This window comes from Megalobrama amblycephala, linkage group LG7 (genome assembly GCF_018812025.1).
Source record: "Megalobrama amblycephala isolate DHTTF-2021 linkage group LG7, ASM1881202v1, whole genome shotgun sequence".
In the NCBI taxonomy this organism is placed as follows: Eukaryota; Metazoa; Chordata; class Actinopteri; order Cypriniformes; family Xenocyprididae; genus Megalobrama; species Megalobrama amblycephala.
Genome location: NC_063050.1, coordinates 16,269,697 through 16,289,728, shown reverse-complemented (window position 1 = coordinate 16,289,728; position 20,032 = coordinate 16,269,697). Strand labels below are relative to the sequence as shown.

At 37.6% G+C, this 20,032-nt stretch overlaps 1 protein-coding gene across 1 annotated transcript in view; it reads left to right on the top strand.

Annotated features, from left to right (window-relative positions):
* LOC125271856 (complement C3-like) overlaps positions 1–19,784 on the top strand; it is a 34,539-nt gene extending 14,755 nt beyond the window's left edge. The window contains exons 16-44 of the mRNA XM_048196132.1: positions 952–990; positions 1,312–1,414; positions 1,606–1,694; positions 1,808–1,947; positions 2,166–2,378; positions 2,481–2,541; positions 2,810–2,893; positions 5,039–5,242; positions 5,410–5,485; positions 5,622–5,781; positions 6,727–6,822; positions 7,817–7,973; positions 8,181–8,344; positions 8,422–8,580; positions 8,673–8,732; positions 8,806–8,896; positions 8,973–9,021; positions 11,074–11,164; positions 11,724–11,813; positions 13,804–13,909; positions 14,088–14,177; positions 14,447–14,524; positions 14,605–14,688; positions 14,797–14,935; positions 15,228–15,378; positions 17,699–17,750; positions 17,844–17,927; positions 18,014–18,140; positions 18,444–19,784. Of these exons, the coding sequence (XP_048052089.1) occupies positions 952–990; positions 1,312–1,414; positions 1,606–1,694; positions 1,808–1,947; positions 2,166–2,378; positions 2,481–2,541; positions 2,810–2,893; positions 5,039–5,242; positions 5,410–5,485; positions 5,622–5,781; positions 6,727–6,822; positions 7,817–7,973; positions 8,181–8,344; positions 8,422–8,580; positions 8,673–8,732; positions 8,806–8,896; positions 8,973–9,021; positions 11,074–11,164; positions 11,724–11,813; positions 13,804–13,909; positions 14,088–14,177; positions 14,447–14,524; positions 14,605–14,688; positions 14,797–14,935; positions 15,228–15,378; positions 17,699–17,750; positions 17,844–17,927; positions 18,014–18,140; positions 18,444–18,585 (3,179 nt within the window). The 3' untranslated portion in view covers positions 18,586–19,784. The remainder of the gene's footprint in view (positions 1–951; positions 991–1,311; positions 1,415–1,605; positions 1,695–1,807; positions 1,948–2,165; positions 2,379–2,480; positions 2,542–2,809; positions 2,894–5,038; positions 5,243–5,409; positions 5,486–5,621; positions 5,782–6,726; positions 6,823–7,816; positions 7,974–8,180; positions 8,345–8,421; positions 8,581–8,672; positions 8,733–8,805; positions 8,897–8,972; positions 9,022–11,073; positions 11,165–11,723; positions 11,814–13,803; positions 13,910–14,087; positions 14,178–14,446; positions 14,525–14,604; positions 14,689–14,796; positions 14,936–15,227; positions 15,379–17,698; positions 17,751–17,843; positions 17,928–18,013; positions 18,141–18,443) is intronic.
* Positions 19,785–20,032: the final 248 nt, after the last annotated feature.

Genomic DNA, 20,032 nt, shown 5'->3' with positions numbered 1-20,032 from the left:
TTTACTCACCCTCATGTCATCCAAGATGTTCATGTCTTTCTTTCTTCAGTCAAAAAGAAATTAAGGTTTTTGATGAAAACATTCCAGGATTATTCTCCTTATAGTGAACTTCAATGGACTCCAAATGGTTGAAGGTCAAAATGACAGTTTCAGTGCAGCTTCAAAGGTCTTTAAACGATACCAGACGAGGAATAAGGGTCTTATCTAGCGAAGCGATCATTTTAGAAAAGCGACGGTCATTTAGCGACGGTCATTTTAGAAAAAAATACAACTGTATATGCTTTATAACAAATTACACAAATTATCACCTTGCACGTCCTTCTGCTTTCCGTATTCTTCCAAAAGGTTACACTGTATGTCCTACGCCTTTCCTATTCTACTTGCGGAACGAACTAGGGAAGGCGTAGGACATACGGCGTAAACTTTTTGGAGAATACGGAAATGCGGTTTTGGCGGAAGCACTTAGAAGGCGAACATTTGTTTATATAAAGCATATACATTTACATTTTTTTTCGAAAATGACAGATCGTTTTGCTAGATAAGACCCTTATTCCTCGTCTGGTATCGTTTAAAGACCTTTGAAGCTGCACTGAAACTGTCATTTTGACCTTCAACCATTTGGAGTCCATTGAAGTTCACTATAAGGAGAATAATCCTGGAATGTTTTCATCAAAAACCTTAATTTCTTTTTGACTGAAGAAAGAAAGACATGGACATCTTGGATGACATGGGGGTGAGTAAATTATCAGGAAAAGTTTATTTGAAAGTGGACTAATCCTTTAATGGTTTACTGTATTTGCCCCTGAATGTCTTCATAGTCTATATGTTAACTAATTTAAACTGTTAAGATCAGCACTGGAATAGCACTGCACCAAGTTAAATTGTAGTGAATTTCTCCCTCACACATTAGAGTGCCATATGCTAACTTAATTCTAATGAAATTTCCTCTAGTGCCGGAGTGTCCCGTCCTTGCAAAAAGAAGACGGAGAAGTAAGAAACTGCACATATGATTCAACCCTTTTAAAGATTAAAGAGTTGCTGTTAGATATGTTCATTGTAACTTGAATGGACACTGTATTGGAATAAAGTTTACATAAATTGAGGATTATCAGAATATGCCTGTAATGATCCAGCTATGATGTCTACTGAGCCCCTAAAGGGACGTGGTGGTGGGAAAAAATATGAGAAGGGAGGACAAATAAGTCAATGGTTTTGCGTTCTCTCGCAAATGTTTTGCGTTTCTCCGAAAAACTTTCAGAAAATTAATAATTGGTAAAAGTGCATATCTCAAATTTTTATCTGTTACAACAGGTGATGATGAAGATGACTATTACACAGACTCTGATGAGATTGTGTCACGTACACAGTTCCCTGAAAGTTGGTTATGGGAAGAGATTGATTTATGCGAGAATTGGTGAGTAGGAGACTTTTAGACACAAGCTGTGAGCTGATCCTCGTTCACACCCCTAGTGCCCCCCCTAGATACACCCTTAGCAAATGATGTCACTCAACATAAGCTGCTGGCGACACAATGTGTGTGTGTCTTAAGCTAAACAACCATTAGAAGAGAAGAGTACTTTTTCTTGTATTTTCCTCATATCCCAGTCCAGCACCAGTCGCAGATAAAGTGATCTACCTGAAAGACTCTATTACTACATGGCAGATCTTGGCTGTCAGTCTGTCACCAACACTTGGTAAGATGAAGCTGCAAACGCAGGATACATGGTCTGAAAAATATCATCATCATAATTATCACCCCGGAGCTGCTGCTTTAAATCCTTTTTTGTGTCTGTGTTCCTCCTCAAAGGCATCTGTGTGGCAGAACCTGAGGAGATCGTCATTTCTAAACAGCTTTTCATCGACCTCAAGATGCCTTCTTCAGCTGTGCGCAGTGAACAACTGGAAATCAAGGCCATTATTCACAACTACACACCAAAGAAGCAGAAGGTAGATCAGATTTGATATTAAAAATGCATTCATATTTTATGGTATACATTAAAACCATTTACATTGTAGTAACCATTTCTGCTTGAGTCAAATCATAGCAATTTCAGAAATATCCTCTTTCATCACACATCTCATATCCAATTCAAATGGATTTACTTTGGAGGAAGTTTCCTTTAGGTATTTAAGTGATTTGTGTCTTGCTCTCCTGTTTTCACCAGTTGCGTGTGGAGTTTATGGAGACAGAAGATGTTTGCAGCCTTGCCAGTAAGAAAGGCAAATACAGAGTAATAGTAAATGTTGACAAAGACTCCAGCATAGCGGTTTCATATGTGATTATTCCCATGACGCTGGGAGATCACATGATTGAGGTGAAAGCTTCAGCATATGATTCTGTCCACACTGATGGAGTGAGAAAGACCCTGAAGGTGGTGGTACGTCTCATGGGAATTCTGTCAGTTTTCATTTGATTTGGTCATTCGTTTATAATCAAAAGATGTTTGTCATATTTTGAATGGATAAACTCTCTCTTTCAGCCGGAGGGTGTGCTGATTCCAATGCATAGACAAAACGTGGAGCTCAATCCTGTTAAGAATGGTGAGATTTACTGTGAACCACAAATTAACACTACTGTGTTATACTTTCATTATACAACATTACACACATTGAACTTTCAGCCAATTATTAAAAAAAAACACTTTTATGAATATCATTATAGTTCCAGTCAATCAAGAGATCAGTATAAACTCTTATACTTTTCTTGTTACTCCTACTCTTACTCACCAAAAGCCTACAAAAATGTACCAACTCATGACTCTTCCTTCATCTTCCTGTTCTTTTCTGTTTCTCATCCCAAATGAAACAGGGGAGAAGCCTATAGTTGTTAAAGCTGAATTACCAGCTGATCGGATTCCAGACGCACCTGCTATCACCTACATCACAATTACTGGTGAGGAATGTTTGTAAAGCAGTGCATTGCATTTTACCAAATCCCTTAACACTAACATTTTGAATTATCCTTTGATGTTTTTAAAATTCTGTAAATGAAGAAAATTATTTGTTATCACCTGTAAGAATATAAAAATGTCATTTACAGTTAAAGTACAATCTGATCTTAAAGGTGCAGTGTGAATGGCTGATTCTAGTTGAAATGGGTACTGAAGTCCATATTCAAAATATTGGAGAGGGTTGTTTCTCCCGGCCCGTCCTCCTCGCTCATGCTGAGTTTTAATATGCATCTGGACATAGAGCTATTTATATGGATGCAGAGGCTTTTTTTAGGTCAGGTAGAATTTGCGATATCTGACCTAGTTTGTTTGCTGGCTTCCGTGGCTGCAATACGTCGTGTTTTCTGCCAACTGGTAACCTGTGGTGGCGAAATACTATTGAGTGAATTTGCAGCAGGAGGATCACACAGACCAAAACATAAACAGACATTCCAAAAAACACAGATTTCAAAGTAAAATAACTGCCTGTAGCGTTGTTTTTGAGAAACAAGTATGTGAACTTGGAATGCTTCCTAAATATCTGCAAACATATTATGGTATTTTTGTGCTTTAGTACAGTCAAAAGGTTACATACAGCACCTTTTAAAGGATTAGTTCACTTTCAAATTAAAATTTCCTGATAATTTACTCACCCCCATGTCATCCAAGATGCTCATGTCTTTCGTTCTTCAGTCAAAAAGAAATTAAGGTTTTTGATGAAAACATTCCAGGATTATTATCCATATAGTGGACTTCAATGGAGCCCAAACGGTTGAAGGTCAAAATTACAGTTTACAGCGATCCCAGACGAGAAATAAGGGTCTTATCTAGAGAAATCATTGTTCATTTTCTAAAAAAAATATACTATACTATACGTTTTAACCATAAACGCTCATCTTGAACTAGCTCTCTTCTTCTTCTCTATTAGAATTCCAGCAGTGTAGACACTGCTAAGTGTGTTACTGCCCTCCACAGGTCAAAGTTTGAACTAAATTGTCATGTACACTATGCTAGTGCAAGTATATAAGTATATATATAGTTATAAACTTTAACCTGTGGAGGGCAGTAATACACTTAGCAGTGTCTACACTGCTGGAATTCAAATAGAGAAGAAGAAGTGAGCCAGTTCAAGATGAGCATTTATAGTTAAAACGAATATAATTTTTAATTTTTTTAGAAAATGAGCAATGGTTTCTCTAAATAAGACCCTTATTTCTCGTCTGGGATTGTGTAAAATGTTTTGAAGCTGCACTGAAACTGTAAAGTTTTGCACTGAAACTGTAAACTGTAAATTTTGACCTTCAACCGTTTGGGCTCCATTGAAGTCCACTATAAGGAGAAAAATCCTGGAATGCTTTCATCAAAAACCTTGATTTCTTTTCGACTGAAGAAAGAAAGACAAACATCTTGGATGACATGGGGGTGAGTAAATTATCAGGAAATTTTAATTTGAAAGTGAACTAATCCTTTAACTCTTTCCCTGCCATTGACTGAATTTTCAGACTTTCCATGTTTCACTGTTATGCGGTAGGGGGCGCTATTACACATCTTCTGAAAAAGTACTGAATCTCCAGATCCAAAACACGTACGAGGAAGATACAGAAACATACCAAACATGCAAAGATATCAAACATGCATATGTAAAATAACACGCCTAATGTTAGTGAATGAAATGTCGACCCAGGACGAGCAATAGGACTGTGAAGCCTTGGGGGTGTTAATGGACTCGTTCTACTCCATCTATGTTTTGATCATCGTTCTGAATCCGATCTGAATGTAGTCTTTGACAAAAACATGATTTGTTGCTTTTTTTTAATTAAATTAAATATGCACATTCAAGTGTTGATAAAAAAGAATGCATGAAGCTAGAATAAAATGGGTTTTGTTTAAAAGCAGATGGTCTGTTCTTTCTTTTGAAATATTGCATGTTCAGATATTCATACAACAAAATGTTCTGGGCGGCAAGAAATTTTTGTGAAAATGATCAAAAACGCTGGCGGGTAAAGAGGTAAACTTAAAGAATTTGAAACTGTCCAGATACAAAACCAAATAGTGTTGAGAATGTTACTAAATATTCTCAGCCTGCATTCCCTCTTTTATGCCTCCAGGTGAAGAGATCTCTCAGAATGTCGAGCGGGCCATCAGTGGAGACTTCATGGGGCGGTTTATTGTCCAGCCCAGTGGTAATGGAGAGGAGAACATGATCTACATGACTCTACCTGTCATTGCAACTCATTATCTGGACAGCACCAATCAGTGGGAGGCTGCCGGAATGGACCGCCGTAAAGAAGCCATTAACCATATCAGTACAGGTCAGCAGGATACAACAAATGTAGGGTCAATTCAGGTTGATTGGGACACCTTTTTCTAGTCATCTTAATGGCAAAAAGAGACCCAATCAACCTGAATTCACCCCTAAAGAAAATGAAATAAAATTAAAAAGAAAAATATAGAAATATTATTTCTTTTTTGTATTAAGGTTATCAGCAGCAGCTGAGCTTCCGTAAATCAGATGGATCCTACGCTTCCGGGGTAAACAGGCCGAGCAGCACATGGTAAAGTCATTTTTGTTTCATTTCAAGCCTGATTCCTGTCTTACATATTTTATTATTTAATATTGTGTTTAATAGTAATAATTATAACTTAATTATTAATTTGACTGATTTATATCCTTCTGTTTGTCTGTTAAAGGCTGACTGCATATGTAGCTAAAGTCTTCACCATGGCCAATAACTTTGTTGCTATAGAGCGTAATGTGATCTGCAGCGCCATCAAGTGGCTGGTTCTCAACAAACAACTGCAAGACGGCTCATTTAAAGAGGATTCTGCTGTAACTCATGGAGAGATGGTGGTAAGTTGAATGTGGCCTGTTCCCTTTCAGTCAGTCACGTTTAGCGTCACATCAATGTCACTGACGTATTGGGATCTCGCCTGAGAGCCCAATCACAGGTATAAATATGGAATCAGATGCAGTGCACATTTGCCTTTCGCTTCAGAGCCAAGCGGTTCATTTTGTTCCTGTCTCCAGTCTCCTGAGAGTGTATTTCCTCTCTCACTACAGCGGCGGTCATTACTTCCCAAGAGCAAAAACTGCTGTTTTCACAGCAAACTCAGAGTGAGTGCACACTGACAGGCTGCACTAAAACCCAGTCAGTTATGCCGTGGCCATCCCTGTGTGCTTCAGCATTACGAGAGAGCTAACTCCTAAAAGAGCTTACAGAGTTTACACAGCCTCCACCTAGGCCACAGCGTGGAGCCGGCGCAAGCCATCCAGCATTTAATATGATATTCTAAAATCTTACTGCAGTGTGCCTCAAACAAGTGTCTCACAGCAGCCACCGAGCAAACACACAGAGTAATGTTATAACATCATTTTAAACACACTCAAATGTATCTAATATGATAAACAGAGCTGCGTTACCTCATACTCATGACCGGAAAAGCTTAAGCAGCGCTTGGCATAATAAAAGTCCTGCTGCTCATGAGGCGTGTCGCTCCAGCGGCCTCGTTCAGCTACCACAACACTTGGTCCTGCTCTGCTTCATACTACAATAACGTTAATAATTGCATCCATGAACATGATTTCTTCCCTATTCTTTTGCACCGTCCGTTGAGGTTAAGACCACATGTCCCAAGATTCCGCGCTCAGATTTGGCATCTTCAAGCTACTCCTTTGTTTTGACCTAGCGACCTCCAGTGGACAGAAATCCTACATACTGCACCTTTAAATGTTTAAAACGCATACATAATCTGGTTGTTTCTGTGATGTAGTCTGTGATGTTGGGCTTTTTTCCAGGGTGACGTACGAGGCAAAAATGCTGATGCGTCTATGACGGCCTTTGTTGTGATTGCCTTGCAGGAGGGCAGAGAGATCTGTGCTGGATCAGTTGGTGTAAGTGAATTTGTTTCACCACCAGTGGCGGCTTGTGGATTTTAAAACAGAGGAAGCAATGTAATTGTAGCGGTGTGGGGATCCTCTCCCAAGTAATTTTTATTTATTTTTATATTAACTGCTTTAAAATGTCTTTTTGGAACACTTTTAGACATATAATGTAAAAAACGAAAATGACATGCAGCAAGAAAATATAAATGTAATTTTCACTCACCTAGCCTATCACTTTAAGAAAAATTCCATCCTTCTGTCCTTTTATATATCAATGTTAAAAGAGAATGTTAGGCCTTTTAGTAAAGCTGATTGCCCATATCCATTTTTGGCATGGGGTCTTCCTTCATTTATAATTTTGAAGCTGCTGCTCAAATGTTATCTTGGTAAATTTGTTGGCAATCAAATATTCAATATTTCTATTCTCCATAATTAAGGTAGTTGCTAGATTACCACAGGGAACAGTTCAAAATAATATCACGTAATTTAACATAGGGAAAAGTCTCTGGCTATAGATTTGCCTCTCCCTCCCTTTCTCTATCTTTTCAGACTGGCTTTAGCACAGTTTTCTGAATGGCAGATTCGGCACGTTCAAGGAAGAGCAGCGGTGTGGTGGTTTCGACTTCAGTGATATTTTATGGTGTTACAATGATGAAATTACATGATTACATGAGTTAAATAAATAACGGAGATTCAACATTAAGTCATCCTCCTCCAGTTTTCCACCTTAAAAGTTTGGTTAGGCTGTGGTTCCCTTAGTGCTTAATCCTGTTCTATGCATACATAGTTCAGTCATTTACAGGCACCAAAAAATCAGTAGTGGCAATAAAAAAAAAATCCCAAATAAACCTAATTAAGCAAATGCTGTATTTTGGAAATAAGACCAAAATATTGCAACCTGCAACAGGTTGACTTATAAATGGACTGATTTTATAGACTTAATTAACGTTTTTAATAGTCTGTATATCTAAAAAAATTTAACATCGCACACATCCTTTTATAGAGTCTGGATGAAAGTATCAGGAAGGCTGTTGCTTTCTTGGAAGGTCGACTTCCACAATTGACCAATCCTTACGCTGTTGCGTTGACGTCCTATGCCATGGCCAATGCTGACAAACTCAATAAAGATATCTTGATGAAACATTCCAGCCAAGGAGAAGGTCAGTAACAGCAACACGTCAACAATTAGTGTTTTTTTTTTTCTTTATACAACATGCAACAATAAAACAAACCCAAGTGGAAATTCTGAAATAATTTTTGCTTGTAAGTTTTGGTTTGTAATGATAGCTGCTTGTTGGTGTCAAAAACAGTAGTGGAACGAATAGCAACGCAGTCCTATTTCTATTCCTGATTTGTGTTTGAATCAGCCGGCAGGTCCTGGACTGTCACTGGACAGCGTTATCACACACTAGAGGCGACGGCCTATGCTGTGCTGGCGCTTGTGAAGGCCAAAGACTTTGATAAAGCAGGAGAGGCAGTGCACTGGTTGGCTGGGCAACAGTCTTATTATGATGGTTCTGGCACCACACAGGTACACTAACATCTTATCATTTTACTGTGATAAACAGGTGCAGAACGTGTCTTTGAATGCTTTCCTGTGCTTTCCAGGCGACCATCATGGTGTTCCAGGCCGTGGCAGAGTATCGCCCACAGGTGAAGGACAAACAAAATTTCATTCTGGAAGTGGAGCTGTCAGTGGCAGGAATAAGACGACCTTTCAGATATACTATTACAAGAGAAAATATGCATATTGCACGGTCTGAGAAGGTTGAGTAACTCTTTGGTCAATACATTTTTCGGGTATCTCTGTCAACATCATGTATTTTATTACCCTGATAACATCTGCATTCACTCAACAGGTAGAGATCAACAAAGACTTCACTGTGACTGCTAAAGGAACTGGAACAGCCATTCTCTCAGTGAGCATTTATATGGTCAACAGCAAGAATAAAGCATTTGAACATCTAATCTGAGGCGTGCTGCTGTTTTCAGGTTCTGACGCTGTATTACGCCAGACCTGTTGAGAAGAAGTCTGACTGTACATTCTTTGATCTGACTGTTAAAATGGAGCAAGACTCAGAAGGTTAGTAACCCCTAATGTGACTTTTATGTGTTGAATCTTCTTTAACTTTTTTTAATGACGTTTTTTTCCCTTTTAGTAAAGCAAGAAGGAGCCATTGAATCATACAAGTTCACTATGGACTTCATGTATGTGAACAAATTTCCTAATATGTTCATTTTTATGCCAAGAAACCATTTTTATTTGTAATTAATCCACATGTGCTCATTTAGGTTGTTTTCACACTTGGTTTGTTTACTTGGTCAGAGCTCGACTTCGAGCGATGATACATTTGCATCATGAGCATAATTACTAGTGGCAGCAGATTTACCACCATGACTAGATAATGACTCCAGCAGTGACTCAAACTTCACAGAGTTCTGCCACGGATGCAACTTCAAATACATATAATTCAGAGACGAGCAGCTCTGTTTTACAAACCCGATTCCAAAAAAGTTGGGACACTGTACAAATTGTGAATAAAAAAGGAATGCAATAATTTACAAATCACATAAACTTATATTTTATTCACTATAGAATATAGATAACATATCAAATGTTGAGAGTGAGACATTTTGAAATGTCATGCCAAATATTGGCTCAATTTGGATTTCATGAGAGCTACACATTCCAAAAAAGTTGGGACAGGTAGCAATAAGATGCCGGAAAAGTTAAATGTACATATAAGGAACAGCTGGAAGACCAATTTGCAACTTATTAGGTCAATTGGCAACATGATTGGGTATAAAAAGAGCCTCTCAGAGTGGCAGTGTCTCTCAGAAGTCAAGATGGTCAGAGGATCACCAATTCCCCCAATGCTGCGGCGAAAAATAGTGGAGCAATATCAGAAAGGAGTTTCTCAGAGAAAAATTGCAAAGAGTTTGAAGTTATCATCATCTACAGTGCATAATATCATCCAAAGATTCAGAGAATCTGGAACAATCACTATGCGTAAGGGTCAAGGCCGGAAAACCATACTGGATGCCCGTGATCTTCGGGCCCTTAGACGGCACTGCATCACATACAGGAATGCTACTGTAATGGAAATCACAACATGGGCTCAGGAATACTTCCAGAAAACATTGTCGGTGAACACAATCCACCGTGCCATTCGCCGTTGCCGGCTAAAACTCTATAGGTCAAGAAAGAAGCCATATCTAAACATGGTCCAGAAGCGCAGGCGTTTTCTCTGGGCCAAGGCTCATGTAAAATGGACTGTGGCAAAGTGGAAAACTGTTCTGTGGTCAGACAAATCAAAATTTGAAGTTCTTTTTGGAAAACTGGGACGCCATGTCATCCGGACTAAAGAGGACAAGGACAACCCAAGTTGTTATCAGCGCTCAGTTCAGAAGCCTGCATCTCTGATGGTATGGGGTTGCATGAGCGCGTGTGGCATGGGCAGCTTACACATCTGGAAAGGCACCATCAATGCTGAAAGGTATATCCAAGTTCTAGAACGACATATGCTCCCATCCAGATGTTGTCTCTTTCAGGGAAGACCTTGCATTTTCCAACATGACAATGCCAGACCACATACTGCATCAATTACAACATCATGGCTGCGTAGAAGAAGGATCCGGGTACTGAAATGGCCAGCCTGCAGTCCAGATCTTTCACCCTTAGAAAACATTTGTCGCATCATAAAGAGGAAGATGCGACAAAGAAGACCTAAGACAGTTGAGCAACTAGAAGCCTGTATTAGACGAGAATGGGACAACATTCCTATTCCTAAACTTGAGCAACTTGTCTCCTCAGTCCCCAGACGTTTGCAGACTGTTATAAAAAGAAGAGGGGATGCCACACAGTGGTAAACATGACCTTGTCCCAACTTTTTTCATGTGTTGATGCCATGAAATTTAAAATCAACTTATTTTTCCCTTAAAATGATACATTTTCTCAGTTTAAACATTTGATATGTCATCTCTGTTGTATTCTGAATAAAATATTGAAATTTGAAACTTCCACATCATTGCATTCTGTTTTTATTTACAATTTGTACAGTGTCCCAACTTTTTTGGAATCGGGTTTGTATACTACAATATAATAATTCTGCCATCAAACAGAATTGGTTCGCACCAATTTTGGTTCGCACCAAAAGCTCTAGTGTGAAAGCAGCCTTAAACGCAGAATCAGTTGATGGAGGAAAACTGTAGACCTACAAATCATGTTAATAAAATCTGCTCTTGATCTTGCCTTTACAGCTACAAAAGCAATAAAACCGATGCCACCATGACTATTCTGGACATTGGCATACCAACAGGATTTAATGTGGAAAACAAAGATCTTGAAAAGGTATTGTGCAGATAAACTGATGCAGTGATGCCTCATATTTGTGCAGCAATGAGTAAATGACTCCATTCATACTGAACCTCCATAAACATAAACATAGCCACTATGTTAAAATTGTGTCTTAAGTACGAGTTTGACCAATTAGCAGTTAGACAAGACAAGCTGTAATCAGTCTTGTTTTTCCAATTTAAATAAGTCCGATCTACCTTTTTATGCAACCAACTTTAGGATCAGTTTTGAAGAAAAAAATTAGTTGACTAGCTTCAACTGCACTGACCATATCGAATGAGTACAAAATTTAACTAAATTGAGCTGAATGCTATTATTGGCCTAACAGTTTAATTTGAATTTGTTTCAAAACTGATGAATTTTACAACATTAACACTGTTATTTTCCTGTTTTATTAATGTGAAGCTGCTTTGAAACAGTCTATATAAAATGCACAATAGGTGAGTTTACTTGACTCTGCATGTGGAGCATCTACCAAACATCTGCAGACAGGAAATAAAGCATTTTGATTATATCATGTATTGTTTATTATTTCTAATTTTCTTGCCCTCAGTTGTCCACAGGGAAGGAGAGATTCATTCAGAAGTTTGAGATGGACAAAAGGCTGTCAGAGCGAGGATCCCTCATCCTCTACTTAGATAAGGTATTTCAGCCACTGTTGCCAACATTGTCTCTGCAGACTTTGCTAGAGGCAGGTCAATTTGTTGCTAATAGTTTCAAAATTATGTTGTGATGTCATTGCGTGATGACATCATTACATAATGATGTAAAACCGCATCATTATGTAGAATCGCTGTGTTCGAAATACTTCTCTAATTGAAAACTTCCCTATTAAATAGTATGCAAAAAAACAGTATGCCAACAGAGTAGTATGTCTGAATTCACAGTATTCGAAAAACAGTAGCCAGAAAGTCTCCGGATGACCTACTACTTACAGATTCTGAAATATGCATTCAATGGACACTTTACTATCCCATGAGGCCACATGACAATGACATCATGGAGTATGTAGTACATACGAATTTCATTCAAACTTTGAAAGTAAGTTTCAAACCAAATGTAATACCAACTGTATATTTATACCTACTTTATATTTTTGGCATTTAGAGAAAAACGTGTACATATTTGAGTTAGCGCAAGCTCAAATTTAGCATATTTTAAGCTCAAGAGAAAGTACATATGTAATACAGTTGCAAGAAAAAGTATGTGAACCACTTGCAGAATCTGTGAAAATGTGAATAATTTTAATAAAATAAGGGAGATAATACAAAATGCATGTTATTTTTTATTTAGTAATGTCCTGAGTAAAATATTTTACATAAAAGATGTTTACATTTAGTTCACAAGACAAAACAGCAGCTGAATTTATTAAAATAACCCCATTCATAAGTATGTGAACCACTGATTCTCAATACTGTGTGTGGTTACCTGATGATCCACGACTGTTTTTATGTTGTGTGATGGTTGTTCATGAGTCTCTTGTTTGTCCTGAGCAGTTAAACTGAGCTCTGTTCTTCAGAAAAATCCTCCAGGTCCTGCAGATTCTTCAGTTTTCCAGTGTCTTTTGCATATTTGAACCCTTTCCAGCAGTGACTGAATTATTTTGAGATCCGTCTTTTCACACTGAAGACAATTGAGGGACTCAAACACAACTATTAAAAAAGGTTCAAACATTCACTGATGCTCCAGAAGGAAACACGATGCATTAAGAGTCGGGGGGGGGGGGGGGTGAAAATTTTTGAACAGGATGAAGATGTCAATTTTTCTTATTTCCTTTAAATATCATTGCTTTTCATTTAGTACTGCCCTTCAGAAGCAACAGAAGACACTTGCATGTTTCCCGGAAAAAAAAAATTAAGTACAATTTACCTTGATATTTGAATTCAAAAGTTTTCACCCCTCGGCTCTTAATGCATCGTGTTTCCTTCTGGAGCATCAGTGAATGTTTGAACCTTTTTTAATAGTTGTGTTTGAGTCCCTCAGTTGTCTTCAGTGTGAAAAGACGGATCTCAAAATCATACAGTCACTGCTGGAAAGGATTCAAATATGCAAAAATGCTTGAAAACTGAAGAATCTGCAGGAGCTGGAGATTTTTTTCTGAAGAACAGCTCAGTTTAACTGCTCAGAACAAACAAGAGACTCATGAACAACCATCACACAACATAAAAACAGTCATCCAGGATCATTCAGGTAACCACACAGTATTGAGAGCCAATGGTTCACATACTTATGAATGGGGTTATTTTAATAAATTCAGCTACTTTTTTCTTTGTCTTGTGAACTTGTAAACATCTTTTATGTAAAATATCCTACTCAGGACAGTACTAAACAAAAAATAACATGCATTTTGTATAATCCCTCTTATTTTATTAAAATTATTCACATTTTCACAGATTCTGCAAGTGGTTCACTTACTTTTGTCTTGCAACAGTATACAGCCTGTGGCTGTAATAAATTTACATTTTATTTTGTTTTCTGTCAGCTATGCAACATACAACTGTCTTTGCAGTGTAAACGCAGCTATATATTTTTTTTTATCCGAGTTATTTGTTGCTTGTGCAAATGTTAGCACGGAGAGTTTCCATTGTACAATATATTTAGTAATACATTTGCCTTGGTTTCTGTATTTTTAGTTTTTGCATATAGAACCACAAAAAATTTCCTTCATAATGCACAAGATGTTTGACGTGGGTCTGCTTCAACCTGCTGCAGTCACAATATATGAATATTACTCACCCGGTAAGCTATTGGTGCACGGGCATAAACACATACACACACTTCTGTTTAATTAAACTGGTCATTTAGTTCCAATAATAATGGCACTAATTATTCATTATGACAATAATTATCTGGTCTCATAGTGCTAGAAAGATGTTGCCGTCATCTTTTGTTAAACTTGTGTGGTTTTTTTTTTCAGATGCTCGCTGTACAAAGTTCTACCACCCTGAAAGGGCAGATGGCGCTCTTAAAAGACTGTGCCAGGGAGATTTGTGCTATTGTGCAGAAGGTGTTGTGTTATTACTTTTACTTTTATTCTTTCAACAGATTCTTTTATCCAAAGCAGCTTATACATGAGAAAGATCACAAGCAATTTGCCATAAAAGCCAAAAAGTGTTCAATGAAACAGTTTAAATGGTCTTTTACTTCATTCTCTCATCAAATGTATGATCGTCTAGGTTACTTTTTATGAATGGGCGAAAAACTTTTTGTTGGATCTATGTTATGAATGTCTGTGTTTGTGTATAAATATCAGAAAATCAACATCTCATAACACAGAAAATTGCAGCTACCAGAAGAATTGGGTCAGATGGCGGGATCGTTTGGATGAAGACTGTGAATCTGACATGGATTATGGTAAAAACATGTTCTCCTTCCTCAGTCATGGAGATCCAGTCTCACAGCTATGATGCTTATAATAATGTATCCGTTGACAGTTTATAAAGTCACAGTATTGGATGTGGATCTGTTACTGGACTCTGCCATCTACGACATGAAGGTGCAGCAGGTTCTGAAAGAAAGTACGGTTCAATATTCCTGTGTGTCCATCAAAGTAAAAGCGATGCATGTTTTTAGAGCATGTAACTCTTGAACTGTGGCTGAAGTTTGGACTTCCCGGTGTCCTATAGGCACTGATGATAAGAAAGTTGAGGGGAAAGTGAGACCATTTTTTGCTCCTATCAGTTGGAGAGACCATTTAGAACTGAAACAAGGCGAGTCGTACCTCATCAAGGGCAAATCCACTGACCTGTCACGACAAGGAGGAAGGTAAGTGTTTGTACTTCCTAAAGGATTCTGCTTTTGCAAGGACACACAACTGGGTAAATTTAGGATGCAACACATAGCATCATACAGTCGAGTGTGTGATATTATCTAGAGCTCTTTTACTATTTGTTTCACTATGCGAGGAAAGACTGGTTTAATTCACATAGAATTGCTGTACAAATTATTTATTAGACCGATGGAAACTAAGTTGGGTAAAACATCAAGAAATGCACGTTAGTGTCACATTTGTGTATTTAATGACCACTAATGATTGCATGTTTTCTGTTATTTTTAGTCTGAAGTACATCTTGAGAGAACAGACCTGTATTAAATACTGTTCCACAAGAGAGGAAAGCCAAATTCCAGAATACAGGAAGCAGTACATCAGCATCTCTGCGCTCCTGAATAGGCCCTTTAAAAAAATATCTCAACCCTCTACATCACAAGTAAATCACTTGCATATGCGACTAAATCTTCACTCTGGGCGACTAAATAATGTCTATCATTTGCTATTGGCTAATAAATTATAAGAATTTACAGTCCTGCGTGTGTTAGAGACTAAGGATAAGTTTAGCATAGATATATTTTCACTTGCTGAACACTCTGACTGAGCGTTTGAGAGTTTTATTCTCCATCAAGCAATCTGTACTATTTCAATTCATCTTGATGTGCCTGTACCATGTAGTGAATCAAAGTCCCTTTAAGACAAGTCATTTCACTCGGTGGCCATCTTTGAAATGCCTCTCGGGCATTCAAGTGCAGCTCCTATCTCTTTGAATGGGGAAACATCAAATTCTCCAGAGCTGTTTGCCAAGGTTTTGATTAAATTTCATACTTAAAATTGCCAATGTATATGAATGTAAGTGTATTGTTGTAAACTAGCAGTTGTTTAATGTTTCTTTTGAGTGAATATGCTTAGAAAATAATGCACACCCGAGGTGTATCCGCTTCGTGTCGTGGCCGCGTTACCATTTCGGGTGTGCATTATTTTCTAAGAATTCAACAGCCGTCGTCAATTATTCCTTACTTAATGCACAGCAAGCCATGGATTATCCATTTTTTATATATATATATATATATATATACAGTGGTGATCAGAATTATTGGCACCCTTGGTAAATATGATCATATGATCAAAGATGACTATAAAAATAAATTTGCATTGTTTATCCTTTTGATCTTTAATTCATAAAATTAGCAAAAATCGAATCTTTCATTGAAGGAAAAGAATTGAAAGTGGGGGGGAAATCACATTATGAAATAAATGGTTTTCTCCAAAACACATTGGCCACAGTTATTGGCACCATTTTATTCAGTACTTTTTGCAACCTCCTTTTGCCAAGGTAACAGCTCTGAGTTTTCTCCTTTTTCCATTTTTTTTTCTCCATTTTCTTTAGGGTTCAGGTCAGGGGACTGGGATGGCCATGGCAGAAGCTTCATTTTGTGCTCAGTGACACATTTTTGTGTTGGTTTTGATGTTTGTTTTGGATCATTGTCCTGATGGAAGCTCCAACCATGGCCCATTATTGGATTTCTAGCAGAAGCGGTCAGGTTTTGATTTTTTGTCTGTTAGTATTTTATAGAATCCATGATACCATGTATCTGAACAAGATGTCCAGGACCTCCAGTAGAAAAATAGGCCCACAACATTAAAGATCCAGCAGTATATTTAACCGTGGACATGGGGTACTTTTTATCCATGTGTGCACCAAACCCATCTGGTGGGTTTGCTGCCAAAAAGCTCTTTTTTTAGTTTCATCTGACCATAGAAGCTGGTCCCGTTTGAAGTTCCAGTCGTGTCTGACAACTGAATATGCTGGAGATTGTTTCTGGATGAGAGCAGAGGATTTTTCTTGAAACCCTCCCAAACAACTTGTGGGGATGTAGGTGCTGTTTGATCATTTTTTTTAGGCTTTCTGAGTCTCAACTAATCTCTGCAATTCTCCAGCTGTGATCCTTGGAGAGTCTTTGGCCACTCAAACTTTCCTCCTCACCGTGCATTAGGACTGTTTAGACACACGTCCTCTTCCAGGCAGATTTGTAACATCTTTAGTTGATTGGAACTTCTTAATTATTGCCCTGATGGTGGAAATGGGGATTATCAATGCTTTAGCTATTTTCTTTCAGCCACTTTCTATTTTGTGAAGCTCAACAATCTTTTGCTGCACATCAGAACTATATTCTTTGGTTTTACTCATTGTGGTGAATGATTAAGGGAATTTGGCCTTTGTGTTTCCTCATGTTTATACTCCTGTGGAACAGGAAGTCATGCCTGGAAAATGTCATGTTCATGATCACCCTGGTGTGCTAAAAAAAATGTAAATATGAATGGGAATATACTTCAGAGATATTTTACTCATAAATATTCTAGGGGTGCCAATAATTATGGCCAACGTGTTTTGGAGAAAAATATTTATTTCATAATGTGATTCCCCCACCCCCCCCCAGCCCCCCACTTTCAATTATTTTCCTTCAATGAAAGGTTAGATTTTTGCTAATTTTATTAATTAAAGATCAAAAGGAAAAACAATGCAGATTTATTTTTACAGTCATCTTTGATCATATTTACCAGGGGTGCCAATAATTCTGATCACCACTGTATATTTATATACATAATATATATATATTATATAAACTAAAAAAATTTACTTGTCACTGGTGATTCTATTGCCAAGGTGTCATAAAGGGGTTGTATGTGCTACATAATTCTATAGTATAAGTATTCTTGATTCCAGGAAATGTAACATTATCTCTTGCATTCATCAGGTCAGTGAGGAGGAGCGTTTGGATAGAGCTTGTGAATATGTCATGGATTATGGTAAACGCATGTTCTCCTTCCTCAGTCACTGACTCCTTCTTCATCCAGTCTCACAGCTGATGCTGATAACAATATAACACCTATCATTGACAGTTTATAAAGTCACAGTGATGCGGATGGATCTGGCTCAGGACTCTGATATCTATCACTTAAAGGTGGACAAGGTGCTGAAAGAAGGTACGGTTCATTATTCCCGTGTGTCCATCAAAGTATATTAAAATACATACACGCTTGGACGTTCCTGTTCCTGTTCTGTCCTGTAGGCACTGACGCTGACGCTGAGGAGAAAGTGAGACCCTTTTTGGCTCATCCCAGGTGCAGAGAACATATGGGATTGAAACAAGGCAAATCATACCTTATCATGGGCACTGTGCTGCAAAACCTGCCACAGTAAGTGTTAGTTCTTCCTACAGGATTCTGCTTTTGCAAGAAGGACACACAACCAGGTAAATTTAGGATGTAACACAGCGCATAATACAGACGAGTGTGTGATATTATCTCTGTTACTACTTTGTCTCACTATATGGGTAAAGACTGATTTCATTCACATAGAATTGCTGTACAAGTCATTTGTTAGACCAGTGAAAACTGAATCAAACTTGGGTAAAATATCAAGAAGTGTGAATTAGCGTCACATTTGTGTATTTAATGTCCATTAATGGTTGTTTATACCATGTGTTGTGTTGTTTTTAGTGTGCAGTACATGTTTGGAGAGTGGACCTGGATTGAATACTGGCCCACAAGAGAAGAAGGACAAACTCGAAAATACAGGGAGCAATACATCAGCATCACTGCACTCCAGGATATCCTCCTCAGAGAAGGATGTTCTATATAGTATATTCTTGATTACAGAAAATGTTACCAGGGCCGGCCCAGGCTCTGTTGGTGCCCTAGGCGAGATTTTATATTTCAGCCCCCCCACCATTTTTTCAACATTTTACTATAACATGACATAACATACTGACAAGTATTAACATAAATAATTTTTTCAACAGTTTGAACAATAAGAAAATTAAATTTATTGCATAAATACATTGCATATTTTGAATGTATGCATAAAAACAGCTGAATTGAAACACTGCAAATTCATAGGTGGGTGTGGAAAAGCTAAGGTATGGCTAAAAACTAAATGTGAGTATGGTAAGCTGGATTGGAAACATGACTACTGCTACATTGTTGAGAATGTATATTATGCTCATTTAATTTAATTTTCTTATTGTTCAAACTGTTGAAAAAATGTTTTATAAAATAAATTGACATTGCTCCCCAAAAATATTCTAAACAATTCAAGTTTGTACTGTCAGGTTACTTTTGAAACATTTGATGAACCTGAAATTCTCAATTTGAAATGAAAATGTAATTTAATATTTTTTTTGCAAAGATAAAGGACAAAATATGTTTGCAGTTACTTATGAACAAGGTCATGGTCAGGTATATTTAATAAAAACAAGACTAGCACAAAAAAATCTAGCTTGTATTGTAGTGTTACTTTTGACCCACCTGTGTGTTACTTTCGTCCCACCTGACTGGGTCGAAAGTAACAATGTGCAACTTATGTTCAAAGTGAAATTATACTGAAGCCGTTCTACATTTGCACAAAATACCACCTGGTATTGATAGACCACACTTGTGAGTTATTGACCACAGCAAAAATATATCGCTGCCTAAAACATTACCTTTTAAAATGACATTTTTGTGAAAAATGTTACTTTCGTCCCTGCTCTCCCCTATCCAAGGCTTTAGGTCTGGCAAGGTGAACTGAAAGATGGGAAACAAATATGGCTGTAGGACTTCATTTGCAGATGAATTAGAAGGAAATGTTTTGTTTGGTGATGCTCTCTTATCTGGATCAGACAACATAAAGGATCTGCTATTGGCAAATAAGTGTGTCAGAGGATCTAGAAATGGACGACTACATATGAAACCTTTTACAAGCGACTGAACGCAGAGTTCTTGTACATGAGACACTGTAAATACTGACTCTTTGCATATATAAGGTTTTTGCCAATAAATCAAATTTCATTATTGTTATCATTATTGTTTCCCATATGCCATACGTGAAAAACTAATCTACAAATACTGAAGCAGCAAACTATGCGAAACTGGTCTTATTCTTTTACTCGCTATTCGTAAATTCCTTAAAACGAAATTGATTGACGGTTAACTTTGACAACCAAAGTTTTCATTTCTTTTTGAAGGGTCTTGATTATTTTCAGTCAGCCATATGAGTCGTGACGAGATGCACGTGTGTTCACATGTCCTCTGGTAAAATTCTGGTAAAC